The sequence below is a fragment of the Glandiceps talaboti genome, chromosome 12 (genome assembly GCF_964340395.1).
Source record: "Glandiceps talaboti chromosome 12, keGlaTala1.1, whole genome shotgun sequence".
In the NCBI taxonomy this organism is placed as follows: Eukaryota; Metazoa; Hemichordata; class Enteropneusta; family Spengelidae; genus Glandiceps; species Glandiceps talaboti.
Window position 1 is genome coordinate 11,200,285 of NC_135560.1, and position 15,701 is coordinate 11,215,985.

At 39.1% G+C, this 15,701-nt stretch overlaps 1 protein-coding gene across 1 annotated transcript; it reads right to left on the reverse strand.

Moving 5' to 3' along the window:
• Positions 1-10,853: 10,853 nt before the first annotated feature.
• LOC144442916 (kyphoscoliosis peptidase-like) lies at positions 10,854-13,837 on the reverse strand. The gene is made up of 4 exons (XM_078132291.1): positions 13,328-13,837; positions 12,702-12,940; positions 12,244-12,434; positions 10,854-11,728 (listed from the first exon to the last, which is right to left on the reverse strand). Exons 1-4 carry the CDS (start codon positions 13,835-13,837, stop codon positions 10,854-10,856), a joined length of 1,815 nt encoding a protein of 604 aa, XP_077988417.1.
• Positions 13,838-15,701: the final 1,864 nt, after the last annotated feature.

The window sequence follows — 15,701 nt, forward strand, 5'->3', positions numbered from 1 at the left end:
TGGCTTTATTCAGGAATTCCTTTCCCATACTTATACGTGATATGGATTTATGTTGAGACAGATTCAAGAATTATAAATTAGGTCTTTTATTTGAAAAGGCACATTTCATACATACATACATACATACATACATACATACATACATACATACATACATACATACATACATACATACATACAAAACAAAACAAATTTAATACCATTGGGCAGACTTGCAATTGAATACTGAATATTCCATGAATACATTTCAGATTTGTTTATTTTTCGTAAATAATCAGACACAGCAACCAATCATGTGTTTTGTATAGTTGGCATGAAAATCAAAAACCAACAACAAAAGATACTCTCGTGTTTACCTTTTTATACTAACGCTAAAATGTCGTCTTTTTTCATCTTTGTCGACTTACGATTGGTTTTAGATAACAAGTAGAAAGTGTTATACTATAATGAAAAGTCACTGGTTTCGTGAAAATTTGATGGATGCGGACCCTAAAATCAATTTGATTTGCTTTATCGTGTATACAGCTACAAGGAAATACTTTTGCCCAGAGGTGATGATGCAATGCTGTTCACAGTGTTCGATAATACGAGTATTAGTTATTGTACCTAATAAAACATTTTTTAAACCGTTAGAGTTGCAGCTAGTGCAGCTCTGAATTCCAGTTTTCTATCAATGCTGAACCAAGTAACTGTGAGTTACGTAAGTCTATGAAAAAATCAGTACAGCTTTGTTTCACTTCTTGACAAATTGTATGGAGGGAAAGTTCAACTGTAATGCTAGGCAATCGTCAGCCGTACAACATATTGAAACTCCCTTGCAATTGTATCAGCCTCCTTTGAAAGGAGTACGGACTGTGTATACTTACGGCCACCAAGGATAAATAAAGTAAATAAATAAATAAAAACTCGAGGAGTGGCAGTATAAATTATGTCATTAGTCAGCTAATTACAAGTTTGTGATGTGATACACCAGAAATAAATTTACGTCACAGTGACTGCTGCGACAAGTCAATACAGGGCGATACGGCGATATGCAAGACAATGATATTGTGTCACTACTGCCTGTTACCATGTATCCTACTCCCGCTCAAGTTACTATACAAGCCACTCGTAACACTGGTATGGACGACCACAACCACGACCAGTGTGCAAAGATGTTGTATGTAATTCCATACTGTGGAGCAAAAAAACAGAATTGCTGGCGACTGGTATCAGTGGGCATGTCGTGGAAGTAGTGCATTAAACGTGATTGATAACGGCACGAGAGGAAAATCAGTTGTAATATGTGAACTCGTGAAAGAATGTTGTATAGTATGCTTTATGTCCCTTCTCATTTATTGAGACACCTCATCGTTGTTTACATTGTGACTATCAACAAGCCAAGTTCCGATAAAGTCAGCACTGTCAGACGTCAGTCCAGCAAACAAAACCAGTGCAAAGTATCCAGTTCCTTGCACATTGACATTATATTTGATAAGACCAGGTGATGATTTATCGATCTGAATACACGAGTCTCCCTTTCCATATTTTTTCCCGTTCCGTTTAAGAGACTGTATTGTCTGTAATATTGACTCTTTCCCTTCTTTGAGAACTAGTTGACAAGTACCACCTAGGGCATCAAGAGTTGTTCGCTGCGGTGACACCACACTCAGTCCCATATCTTGGAATGCATCTGACGGTCCCCAGTTACTAGTTGGTGGAAACAATTTCCCAGTGTATGAACTATTACTCTCAATCAACCATGTGCCAACATATTCATACTTACTGTCACCCCACTTCTTTGAAAACACTTCAAATTTGTAACATCCTTTTTCAGGCAATCTCACATGGAATACTACGCTCTGACCAAATATTGTTTCTTGATAAGTATACTTGTCTGCGATGTTCTTGTCGTTTTTCTTCACATTATATAACATTTTGTAATTTTGTGGATTAGTGATCTCAATCTCACAACTTCCATTATCAGCCTCAATCTTATTTGAGTGATTCCCAACAATTTTGAGTCCTAAATTTTCAAATGTGTTATTTGGACCCCATGTACCTCCATGCTTGGGAAAGAGTGTGCCTTTATAAGGAACTTTTGACTCAATTACCCAGTACCCGATGTACTCAGACGACCCTTCCTTGCGGGCCCAGAAGTCCATCTTTGAAAATCCGGGCTTTGGGAATCTCATATGAAAAGTGGTGAGTTGACTACCTTCATAATCGATTCTATCAACAAACATTGTATCCTTCATACCATGGAAATTATGTCCCGCTGCAATAGCCCCAGTAATGCTAACATATTGCGGGGTTATGAATGACAGCGAGCAGGAACCTTGTATCGCCGTAAGTGTGGACATTATCTCGCCTTTAACTTGAAGTCCCATCATGTTGTATTTGTCATTGGGACCAGCAAGCTTTCCACCAAAGTCAATACACGGCCCTTTTGCCGATGCTCCTCGAATACACCTCAACAAGTATCCCGCAGCATGCATGTACGAACTCCCTTCCCTTGACTTTATCAACAGATCAAATGTAAAATTACCTTTTGATGGCAAAGCAATATGGAACACTGCTGTGTTGTCTTTCCTCTCTGAGTAAACATGTTTATTGTCTGCCCCGGAGTTTGATTGGTTGGCTTGATGTGTTAATCTGTAGAGCATTTCGGTTGATTCTTTTTCAGGTAGAGCCACGACAATATCTATGTTTCCATCATTGACATCAATGATTGGGTTCTGGTAATTTACAACTTCAAAACCTTTCTCTAAGAATTGTACACTTTGTCCCCATTCATGATATCCTTCTATGGGGTCGTTTTGCTCCTTTGATTTCCCGACTATAATGCAATCTATAACACGGAAACCTCTCTGAAGTTGCTCGTCTGCATGCACCGGACGACATCTAAGACCAAAGCGGTATTCTCCAGGATATGGAAGGAAAACATCAACCGTAACAATGTCACCTGAGACGGATATAATGACACATTTCTTACCCAAACCCCCTTTCCCGTTGTTTTCGTCGACAAGGTCACTCCAGAAGTTCATTGGATATGGCGACCTGAGACGAATCACTGCTCTGTTATGTGAGTCTGCCTTCAAGACAGCTTCATCTGGAGATAAGAGGGTCATTTTGAAGAGGAAACGCCCAACACCATGGAGCATCGTTCTGGACCAGGCTTGCATATCATGAACAGGATGCTTCACTAATTGGTTTTCAACGTTTGTCGTGCCATCTGCATAGTCTGCAATAGGAAGATGACTACCAAGAAGTAATTCTGGATCCACCAAAAAGTAATTTTCAGATACCCCTTTTTCTATTCTCTCTTCAATATCGGTCATATCTGAAAATGATAAACAGAACGTTCAAAATTTGTCATGATATAGTTTAAGTTCAAGGATTAAATCTGTTTTCCATAAAATAGCTACTTCGATTAGTACAAGTACCTGTTTTGCTCATAAGATTCCTAAAGGACGCAAGTTTTTGTCAGTTTTCTCCTATTTTGTCTGTCACACCAGTCATAAACATCCACTCTCAATAGATATTAAGAAATTGGTTGCATAATTTTGGTGATGAAGATGGAACATGAGATATATTTGACTTGTGTAACTTTTCCTACCCAAACAACTTCAAAAGACTAATAAAACGGTCGTAGACGTCATAGACTTTTTGGTCACATTTTTCGTGTGTCTCACATCACATTAACGAAGGAATTTACCATTCATGTCATACTCAATATCTGCCCAGGTACAATCACATAGGTACCACTCGTCGTACAATTTTACTTTGTTCCACGCATGCGTCAATCTGCCTCTCAGAGGTATGGGAAATTCGAATCCTGGTCTGTAGTTTGCGGCAGTTGCTTTACATGCTCCAACCACATAGACACACTCAACATCAGCTAGTCTGTCGGGAAAAATAAATCTATGTTAATGGCATACATAATTCATTCACTATATTTGAGATAATGGACGAATAGAGGAAGGGGCTATTATTTTTAACTCGGGCGGGGGGGGGGGTCAAAAATACGTTTCTTTGATTGTTATTCCTTTACGTATAAGCTTTGCCGCTATATGAAATTGCATGCGCAGTGAAGCGTAAATGAACTAGAACGGTGCCTGCTCTTGAACGAAATGGGTAACTATTTCTCACAATAAAAATAGGAGCCACTATACTTGTAGTTTTTATGCCAACCTAATCCTTAAACACCATGTGAAATGCACTATAACCGTTATTGTAAGGCTTAACATGAGTCTATCTACCAGCATCATTACGTCACAGTAAGTCTATTCTTACAGTTACAGAGACGCAAGCTGCCTTTGTACGCTGGAATTACACTGTGCCACTTTAATTAAAATGATCACCATTTGTACATACGATGTAGTAAAAGTTGTACATTTGCACTGTGGGGGAGGGGGCCTAAATCGTACGAAGATACATTGCCTATCCTGGGAGCAACCTTTTTTTCGGTTGGGATGACCGTGTGACATCAACAAAAGTGATACACTTACTTGCACATGTAACAAAATGTTTTGGCGTAACCAGCACAGATTGTTCTGCCATGGCGAATTACACCCTCTGGGGTGGTGTCAACAAGGTCAGTTGTGCCTCCTCGATAATTGACTTTGTCATACTCCACGTTTTCCAAAATCCAACGGAAAATTGCCCTCACTTTTTCTAGATCATTTGCACAATGTTGAATAAGATAACCAACCAACTGTTCGTGATTCTCTTTTAGGTGGGTAGGAGTCTGACACGATAAAATAAAAATTGTGAAATAGTGACAGAAGCATTATTATCAGAAATTAATACGACAACATGTTATACTATTTTTATTTTTTTTTTCTCTCTGTTGCTCTCCCCTCTCTGTCTCTCTCGCTCACTCTCATGCTCACTATGTCTCTGTCTCTCTGTCTCTCTGTCTCTGTCTGTCTGTCTGTCTGTCTGTCTGTCTGTCTGTCTGTCTTCTGTCTGTCTGTCTCCCTCCCCCTCCCTCCTTCCCTCCCTCCCTCCCTCCCATGTCCCCTCTGTCTGCATTTTTTAAGAATGTCAAATAGAGTCTTTAAAGATTACTTACATTGACGGCATGGACATCGATTCTTTTCATAACGGCATAGTCTGGAATCAGCTTTCGTTTACCCTCCCAGAATGTATCTTCCATTTTCAGATTGATGGGTTTCAGGTAACGTCTCTTAAGAAGATCATCTGTGGTCAGCTTGGCTTGTTCTTCTTGAAATGACTCAACTTGAGTGACAGTCGGAGATTTGGTCGTTTCTGTAAAATGTTCCGGTTTGTGCCATTCCTTGGATGTCTTATCCAGAGGTACGATGTCAGGATCCTTCCTGGTCACATGATTTATACCAGTGGTTCTTTCAGAAGAAGTCGTAATATCCTTGTTATTTGGTGGACGCTGTATATACTCATCAGATGAAGTATTTATCGAGGAGCTTCCGCATCCCATGGCGATAAGTTTTGGCCGGCTCAAATCACTTTTTTTCTACTAATGACCACCTACGAAAGCGTTTAAAAATAATAGGTAAGATAGGATAAGTCTGTGGAGCAGACAAATTCGAATGTGTTCTAAGACACATCTCTTCAAGTGGGTGTGCTGGGGCGCGTTCGATTCCTTGAACAATCATAATCATGATTTATCACAATCATGATTTCGCATTTCATAAATACCAATCACAATCATGATTGATAATCACAGTAATTATGCTGGGAACCATGATTGACGTCATTACAAGATGGCGGACAATATCATAAAGGTACCGCGCGCGCGTGCCTGGCGGCAAGTTTAATGACGGAAAACATGATTTAATATAATATAAGTCTAATACATTGTGTTCAGTGAGATTGGTAATTTGTTATCATTGTAATAATTTGACGATTTAAAATATAGGAAATGCGTGAAGCTTTTTGAAATGTTCACATGTAAGTAATCACAATGGTGATTTAGCGTTTTGTTTACAACCTCGTTTCCAGAAATGACGTCAGATTAATCACAATCATGATTGGGCAAATCGAACGCGCGCGCCCCAGATCGAAACAAATGTCAGATTTATAGAGAGCGCGCTTGTTCAAGCTGTCAGTATGGCGTCACAGGTTACCCAAGTAGAGAAAACATCGGAATGGTTTCGATAATTTATCGACATGCCAATAGAGTATTTTCCGTCTCGCGGCAGATCTCGCGAGATATGCAAATAACCTAGCAACGGTTGCTACGGAGGTCAAGCTTTGCGGAGTGGCCATGTTGTTCATATGAAAGTCAATGCATTAGTTTGAAAAAAATACTACCGTTTATGACCATCTACAATCCTAAGTCATCATGGAAGACATTGAAAAATTGAATGTACACGAACTATTAAAGAGCATGTTGCGAAAATATAGCGTGTCAACATCAAGTTAAAAGAAAAATACGCCAGTGTCACACTGTCATTATATTTCCGAACTGACTGTCATTTCTGGGAATACTTTGTCAGTGCCAAACTTATGCAGCATACTAGATGGCTATAATATTTCAATCTTGAGAAATGGTAATTAATGACAAGCAAAATCGAGTAGTTTTGATTATTAGTACACATGTACATGGTGGAAACATTTCCCGTCACCAATATTCAATATAAGTATATTAGAATGCAATGCACATGAAGTGTGGCGTAGTACTACTACACATCCACCAGCCGTAAGCCCTTATGAACCGTTGACATTTACGCTGTTGACAAATACGGACGAAAGCTAAAAGTCTTACACATTTTTAGAGTGCCAATGTCCCGTTTCGGTCCTAGAGTTCAGAATTGAAAAGTTCTTAATTATCGTCACAGATCGGGAAATCATAGTCAGTTCCTGACGATCGTGTTCCGATTTTACCACATGTTATCTTCATACAATATCTACCGGTCTAGTTCCCAGCGACCGTATTCCAATTTTACCCTACCTTAATAACGTGGAGTAAAATCGGAATGCGGTTGTCATGAACTGAACTGGTACTGTATGAAGATAACTTAGATTAAAATCGGAATACGATCGTCAGGAACTAGAATTGGGAATCACCGGCGATGCGTGAAACACGTGTACGTGTCAGCCATGTTTATACTTGAGTTCGATGAACATGTTGTAGAACTCATAGTCCAAATTCGTAAAATAAAACGACATAGTATCTCTAAATTTTAATTTTAAATGCATATATATAGCTCATTTATAAATGTATATGATAAAATCAAAGACAGCTAAAAAAAATTCTCAACCGATTTCAAAGTTTTTAGCGGACCCTGACGAATTTAGCTGACGAATTACGGACTAAGAATTACATCATTGCCAACTATTAACAGCACGTTATACAGTAAAGTGATCGCGTACACGTTGTTGTGTTGGTTTTTAGACGACGCTACGCGACGTATAAAAAGTCTATGGAAAAGTTATGACATTGTATCAAATTTTAGACGTTGTTTAAAAATACTAGAATACAATATTCGCGACCTGACATGCAAGTTTTCAACCATAGGGCCTGCGATCCTCGAGTGGATCCAAATCTAGTAATATTTTCAAGTTCAGGTTGAAACTGTCAATCTCAACCGCTCTTCATCTGCGCCCAGACGGCCAAAAATCACCGTCACGTCTGACGGCTAGTTATGAATTTCACATACGCACATCGTTTTTACAACCATACTTTAAAAGTTTGCTTCCCTTGATCTATCATACCATGGAAGTATACTTCCATGATCATACGTATTGCACTGTACGTGACGTCGAGAACAATGGTGTTGCTAAGCGGTTGACACTTCAGCTTGACCACCCGAATGTGGTTGCTATGCATTCAATGGCGTCTCCCGCGAGACGGGTAATGGTCTATTGATAACGACCATCCGACAGTGTTGTTAACAGTCTGACAATAAAAGTGACTGAAAAAAAAAGTTTTTGTGGCATTAGGCAAAAATAAAATAAAACTTCTTTTCTGATATTAACAAGACTTCAGAAAATAGGGTAGTTAGGTGGGAATTTTATTATATTTTACCTAATTTTTTAGAGAAGATGCTCGTCAGTCATCGTCCTCTTCCGTGAGAGTTTGATGAGGTGTAACAGTAAATTATTTCATTATGGTCGGGGACTTAAACCTAGGGTCGGTCAGGTCATCGGAAACACACTATTTATTCTATTTAGCCTATTAAATATTTTCACTGCGATCGTCCCCGACACTCCGACGATAAGAACAGAACGCAGAAAGACTCTTGTATTTGTGTACTTGAGATACGAGAAATCCGAAGTCGCAAACACACTTGAATGTTTTCTTTTCTTTTCTTTTCTTTTCTTTTTGGTAAATGATTTCCAAAAAAAGATTTTATCAGAATCTCCCCACTCTTTCTTGGGGTGGGGTGGGGGTGGGGGTGGGGGTGAAATTGATGATTTATATATATCAAGGCGATAGGTGATTATCCTACTTCAACACTAGCTGAGGTTTTTAATATTGATGTTAATTATCTTTGGTTCCTAATTTCGAAATGGTGTGCTTGTAACATCCATGTGTAGCAAACCATAGACCCTACACGAAAAGGTCTGTGAGCAAACAATCATAGCAGTTTCTGTGGTGTGATGGAGAACTGAGAAGCGGCAGAGTATTGCATAAACGAATCAACATGTACTAACAGGCGGTCAAAAAAAGATAGAGCAGATTGCCATAGGCAGTCCTCTAGTACTCCCCCGGCCGTCAGCTTTCACCTAAACAGCGCCAACAGAGTTACGTTTGCGAGTGGGGGATGAATGTACAGCCAGGTCGTGTCAAGTTGCAGAGGTAAACAAGATCAATGCAAAATGTAATTGTAACCGTAACCATAATACCACATGGTTTTATAACAGTTTCGAGTTACATCATAGACAGTGTCTATGGTCACGTCGACATCCGTACCCTTCCTAGACACGGGACCACTGGTGGCGGAACATATCCGTTGGAATCCCCTATGACGTGCATGGCTGAGGCGTAGTCTCTCAAATGTGTACAGTAGAACTCCAAACCCAAACACATTAGATGAATTATTGCGCAACAGTTGCACCAGACTGTTTCTTTGTTGTTGTGTTACAGACAAGGTAGTCTTTTTGAATAACAATAAAACACAGCGTACGACTTATAATATCATAGATGTCTTAGTGAACGACTTGCCATGAAGAACAGTGAATACTATGATTGAGTAAAACAATAACATAGTTAAATACTTCAAAGTAAATATAAAAATATAAAGGAGAGAACCAGAACGCTAGAAGCTAACTTACGTTCAGTGGCCTCTCTTCAAACTTCGGTTAACTCAATCACAACCACTAGGTGTATGCAGTGGACTGGAGCCAAATATACCTAGTACCTCTTTCACCTGCATGTCGCCATATTTAATTCGCGTAAAGTACCAACTATCTGTATCTATGGACGAGGTGATCCTACCGCTATGTTGTAGACGTTAGATCAACACGGGTTGTCGTATTGCTATGGACCTCAGTTGGCCAAAGTCAATGTTATTCAGTGTACATGTGTGCTGTGTTGTTCAGTCGTCTTTGCAATTGCAGGGTAGAGTTGTTCATGTGTTTTCGGTGACAAACGTATTCCAGAATATAGGTATTACTAGTAGGTTAGGTATAGGTCAAAGTGACACCAACATCACTTTAGCTCAGGGATCGTGAGTACTTTTGATTTCAAATAGTCAAGATCTAATGAGGAAATATTGATTGTTCGTTCGTACCTTGGTTACGTTAACATAATCTATACAGGGGTTAACAACGGTTATCATAATGTATATGCAGCTGCCTATTTGCATAATCCATGCATGAGTTCATTCATCTCGAGAGCTGGCGGTATCACTGCCACTGGGTCCGGGTACCCGGCTATTCGATACCGTAATCAGATGATACTGGATCGTTCTCTCTGTTCTAGCAACTATTCTCACAAGAAGTACGTGTAGTAGGGTTGACATACATACATACATACATACATACATACATACATACATACATACATACATACATACATACATACAGACACACACACACACATACACATACATACATACATACATACATACATACATACATACATACATACATACATACATGCATACATACACACACACACACACACATACATACATACATACATACATACATACATACATACATACATACATATAAGCACACACTGGTATCAATTTTAAGTTTATTGTTGTGTACATTCTGATTCCTATTTCCATTCTAACTTTTGGAAACACTTTAGGTCAATTCTTTATTAGTGCTTTTTGTACTTTTTAGACTTTAATTTATGGAAGGTTTTCACTTCAGTGTTACATTTTAGTGCTTTTTCTTTTCTTTTTATTTGTATGGGCCGCTGGCCTGAAATAAAGAATAATAATAATAATAATAATTATTGGACGGATACCTAAATTACATTGTTATAGCCTGCCAACTTTTCCAAACATCATTTCGCAATCTCGAGATTTCGCTGATACCCGAGATTTTGTTGCCATACGCATACTTACTTAACCTTTTTTATTTCAATAATATGTGATTATTATATACGGAAAAAAAGAATCGGCTTTGAAAATTTAAATTGAGGGAAAGTAGTGAGTTGTCGTATAACATATAAGTACAAGCAAATGACAAAGTGTCGAATTTACACCAAGAGAACCGAGAACTTACACAGAATCATTTTGTACACCAATATAATATAATGTTTTACTACCGTCACGTAGAAATTTGCACATCATAACACAGTAGTGTCTTTTTGCTGGTGAATCTTGAGATGGTAACTTCAGAATCTTGTTTCAGCATCATTTTTTTCTAGAGTCAGGTTAAACATTATTTTGCTCTGAACTTTAACAGACGTACATCAAGTAGGCTTATTACAGACATCTAACCAAATACCCAGCAGCTTGTCTCCACGTTCCGTCTTCCCCTGACTTTATCAACAAGTCCAATGTGAACTTTCCATTAGGTGGCAAAACAAGATTGAAAACCACGGCGCCTTCTTTCCTATCCATGTTAACATACTTATTGTCTGCCCCAGGGTTTAATTGGTTGGACACGTGAGTCAAATTGTACTTGATTAGTTCTTTTTCGGGTAGGGCCACGACAATATCTACTCTCCCATCTACATCAATGATTGGGGTCCGGTGGCTCACAACTGCAAAGCCCTTCTCTAGAAATTCCAAACTTTGTCCCCAGTGATGATGTCCATTTAGATCTATGGGAATATTTCGCTTCTGTGATTCTCCGACTACGATGCAATCTATAACATGGAAACGTCTCTGGAGTTGTTCATCTGAATACAGCGGACGACATCTAAGACCAAAGCGGTATTCTCCGGGATATGGGAGGAAAATGTCAACCGTAACAATGCAGTCTAAAACAGATATAATCACACTTTTACTTCCAAAATCCTCTTTTCCCTTACAATCGAGCATGTTACTCCAGAACTCCATTGGATAAGGTGACCTGAGACGAATCACTGCTCTGTTATCTGAGTCTGCCTTCACGACAGCTTGATCTTCCGTTAAGAGAGTCATTTTAAAGAGGATACGTCCAACGCCATGGGCCATCGTTCTGGACCAGGCTTGTATATCACAAACGGGCTGCTTTACCATTTGGTTTTCGACGTCTGTCACGCCATCTGTAAAGTCTGCAATGGGAAGATGACTACCAAGAAGTAACTCCGGATCCACCAAAAAATAATCTTCTGCCATTCCTTTCTCTATCCTCTCACGAATATCTGTCACATCTGGGAAAAAAAATGTACCAAGCAAAGGAAATTTTGAGAAAAGCTGTCAATATATGCGCAAATCTCTGTAGTGTCTGAGATATATGTAAAAGGGGATATCGCCGGTGTTGATTCACCCCCCCCCCCACCACCACCACCACCACCATTCATATCATGCTCGCTAACGTTTGCAATACATGGTATACATGTCTTTTGCTCGAGATATTCGTGCCCAGAAACGTCACGATTATACATTTCTGTCAGTAGTACTGTAGTCGTCATCATAACATCTCAACCAAGGTACATGTATAAATATTCAAATATTTGGTCAAATAACTATTTTATTGATTTACTGAAAGTATATTTCAGCTGTTCAAACTGATTCAACAAAACATCCCATTTTGATTCGACGCATTAGGTCATAAACTTAAACATTAACAGTAGTGCAATAGCAAGAAATTATTTGTTATAATGATTTGTTGAAATCACAGATTCCTGTATCGTCCATCACTCGAACAAAACAATACGGAATTTACCATTCATGTCACACTCTCTGTCTGCCCAGGTACAATCGCAGAGATACCACTTGTCATATATCTTAACTTTGTTCCACGCATGCGTCAATCTGCATCCTATCAGAGGTATGGGAAATTCGAATCCTGGTCTGTAATTTGCGGCGAATGCTTTACATGCTCCACTGACATAGTTACACTCAATATCAGCTAGTCTATGAGGAAAACCAAAATTGATATTAATATTTGAATGAATAGTAATGAGCTCATAAGCTCATAATGATTATCTTTGCACTGGCAACTCCTGTACAACCAAAGTGCGAAGGCGCAGTAAATAGAAGACTCTTCTTTGAGAGGCATCATTGATCTGTTGTTCTTAATTACAACAGTGAAATTGAAATTTTTCCCAAACCGATGGTTTGCAAATATAAAGGTGTGTTGGCACTATGTGTAGTATATATAAATATTGGCGTAAGACTTACTTGCAGAGGTAGGCAAATGTCTTCGTGTAGCCAACACAGTTTGTTCTTCCATGTCGAATCACGCCCTCTGGAGAAGTATCAATCAGGTGAGTTGTACCTCTTTCAAAGTTGAGTCTGTCGTACCGCACATTTTCCAAAACCCAACGGAAAATAACCCGCACTTTTTCCAGATCGTTTGCACAGTGTTGAATAAGATAACCAACCAATTGTTCGTGGTTGTCTTTTAGGTGAGTTGGAGTCTGTCACAAGGAAAATGCATAACCACATTTTTTTAAAGTATCGAATTGGGAAACTCATTCAAGGATTCAAATGATAACCTAATATACATCGACGATACAGCTTTCCCCTCTGTACGTGGCATATCTCCTTTTTTCTTACCCAGTCCCACCCTCTCTTGATATCTCTTCACAGATCTTCCCATCAATCTTCTTTTTCTCTCACAACCGTCCTTCTTCTCCTCTCTCTCTCTCTCTCTCTCTCTCTCTCTCTCTCTCTCTCTCTCTCTCTCTCTCTCTCTCTCTCTCTCTCTCTCTCTCTCTCTCTCTCTCTCTCTCTCTCTTCATACATTCATACCTTTCTCATCGCTCTCATTCTTGCCAAAGTCTTGATATTGTAAGTTTACTCACATTGAAAGCATGCATATCAATTCGTTTCATGACAGTGTAATCTGGAATCAGTTGTTGTTTACCAGCACAGAACGTATCTTCCGTTTTCAGATAGATAGGTTTTTTGTAACATCTGTCAACCTCTTTAGTACTGTTGTTATTTTGGTCTTTGCGAAAATTAAGAAGAAAAGTGTCCATTGACGGAGACTGGCTGTGTTCCAGACTGTCGCCATGGTTTTCTCCATCATCGCCAAGGAGACATTGACGGGTGCAATCAGTGGTAGTGTTTCTACTAGATGCGTTACCACGGGGTGGGCTGTCATGTAGATACTGACCGTTTTCAGGGACAGTCAGGGACTTAGATGTTTCTGTAATATGTTTTGATATGTGACAACCCTGAGATACGTTATTCTGGACATTCCCGTTGATCTGACTGGCACCAATAGTGATTCCGTTATTTTCCGACTTATTTCTGGGACTGTGTAAAGTAGACCCGGAGAAAGATTGTCTCAATGAGCTCCCACATCCCATCACGATCAATTTCGCTCAACTCAAAACAGATGTTCAGTAACCACCTGGCAAAAAAAAATATTCGAAATGGTATATTATGAAAAACTAAAATCGTCTTCTGTTCATTCAATGCGACACGTCACCAAAACACGCAAATAAAATGAAACCTTTAACCTTACCTTTGTTGTGCTTAACAACTGTGTGTACATAACTGACTTCAAGTTACACTAAACTTACTAATAGTTGTACAAAGCTATTGAAATTGTGGCCTGCAAAGATATAGATAGCCCTCAAAAGAACCAAAACAAACTTAAGCAGTACTGGGGAAGATCTCCAAACAGACACATAGCAGCGATAAAAACTCTCCTCGCGTCCCCCCAGGCCAATGCTTAGACTGGCCTATTAAAGGAACGCACAAGTCCCTCAGCAAAGCATATAGGCCTCTAGACTACCCTTTGTATTAGGATTTGTTATTTGGGTTTTAGTAGAACTCTAGGCTCACAAATGGTCAATGAGGTAGCTATAGTTGAGCTATTGTGTAACAATGCCATTGTTTTCCTCCTAAGATATTGAATAACATATGAAAGCATGGCGTACGAGGCTACTAAGAATATCGATTCGACATGCATCGGAGGATGCATTCCAAGTACGACATAGACAACTGGTTAGAATCAAAATCACACAAGTCATTTCGTAAGTTAGATATAAAGGTCAGATTTTGAATGTAAGGAAACATTAAACTTACTTTTTTATGGCATTTCCTCAAATTCGATCGATAATATATCGGAACAGTCGCAGACGACAATCCCACAGGTAGGTGTATGCAGTAGTTTGGAGTTCTGTACCTGTACACCTGTCACCATGTTCCGTGTTTGGAGTTCTGTACCTGTACACCTGTCACCATGTTCCGTCCACATACAGTAGCTAGTTCTAGTCCGTTGCCTTGCTCCATATATACGTCAGTGATCAAATGGGTGTCTATATTTCCCCACAATTATATGTCAAAATGATAGGTCAGAGAAATTTTGTCAAAATGAGCCTAAAACGAAAGTTAACATAGCATTAAAGGGACTCTGACTGTCGTCTGCGCATTGCCACCACCTTTCCTTTCAGATATGTAGTGCGAACCTGTGAATATTTAACACAAAAGAGACGTGTTTTAGATACTGTGCATTGTTGCTACGTATCGTTTTCAGAAGAGGTAATTCTTTGGGGGCGCTGTTGTCAACGTGACATGCCAGACGTAACTGAATACCTACTCAGACTACTGTAAGGACAACACACTTTTGATCTGTTTTTACTCATTAAATTAAAGCTAAGCTTTGCGGTTAAATGTTCTCTGCCGCTTTATAGAAAAGCATTCAGATTTAATCAGATTTTTTGAGAATATATCCTTCTAGGAATTTTCAGTGCACATCTTGTCTTGTTCTGCCTGAAGTACGTATTTCTGTAGTCAGATACTCAGCATTGACAATTCTATGTTTTGAAAATAGGAACAATATTTTCAGAAAACGCTGTATGATGGAAAGAGTAAAAATAGCCACTGCATATGCTATATGTATGTGTTCGTACGTACGTGCAACCAATTTGAAAGCTTGTGACAGCTGCAAGTTAATTTCCACCGTAATGATAATCTTTGATTACGTTCAAGGTAATGTAACGAATTTCTTCTATTTGAAATAACGTCCCCAGTTTGGTATTGAAACGTTTACACTTTAAAGCATATGTTCGTATGATCCCAGGTCACCAATTGTTTGGTGGTCTGAAGTACGACATATTTTCTGCGATCATTACACTCGTCGTGTGTGCCCTGAGGTCTCCGGAGAAAAAATAAAGCTCGTTATAAATGCCATTTATTATACAGCATAGTGTCTAAATCTCTTCC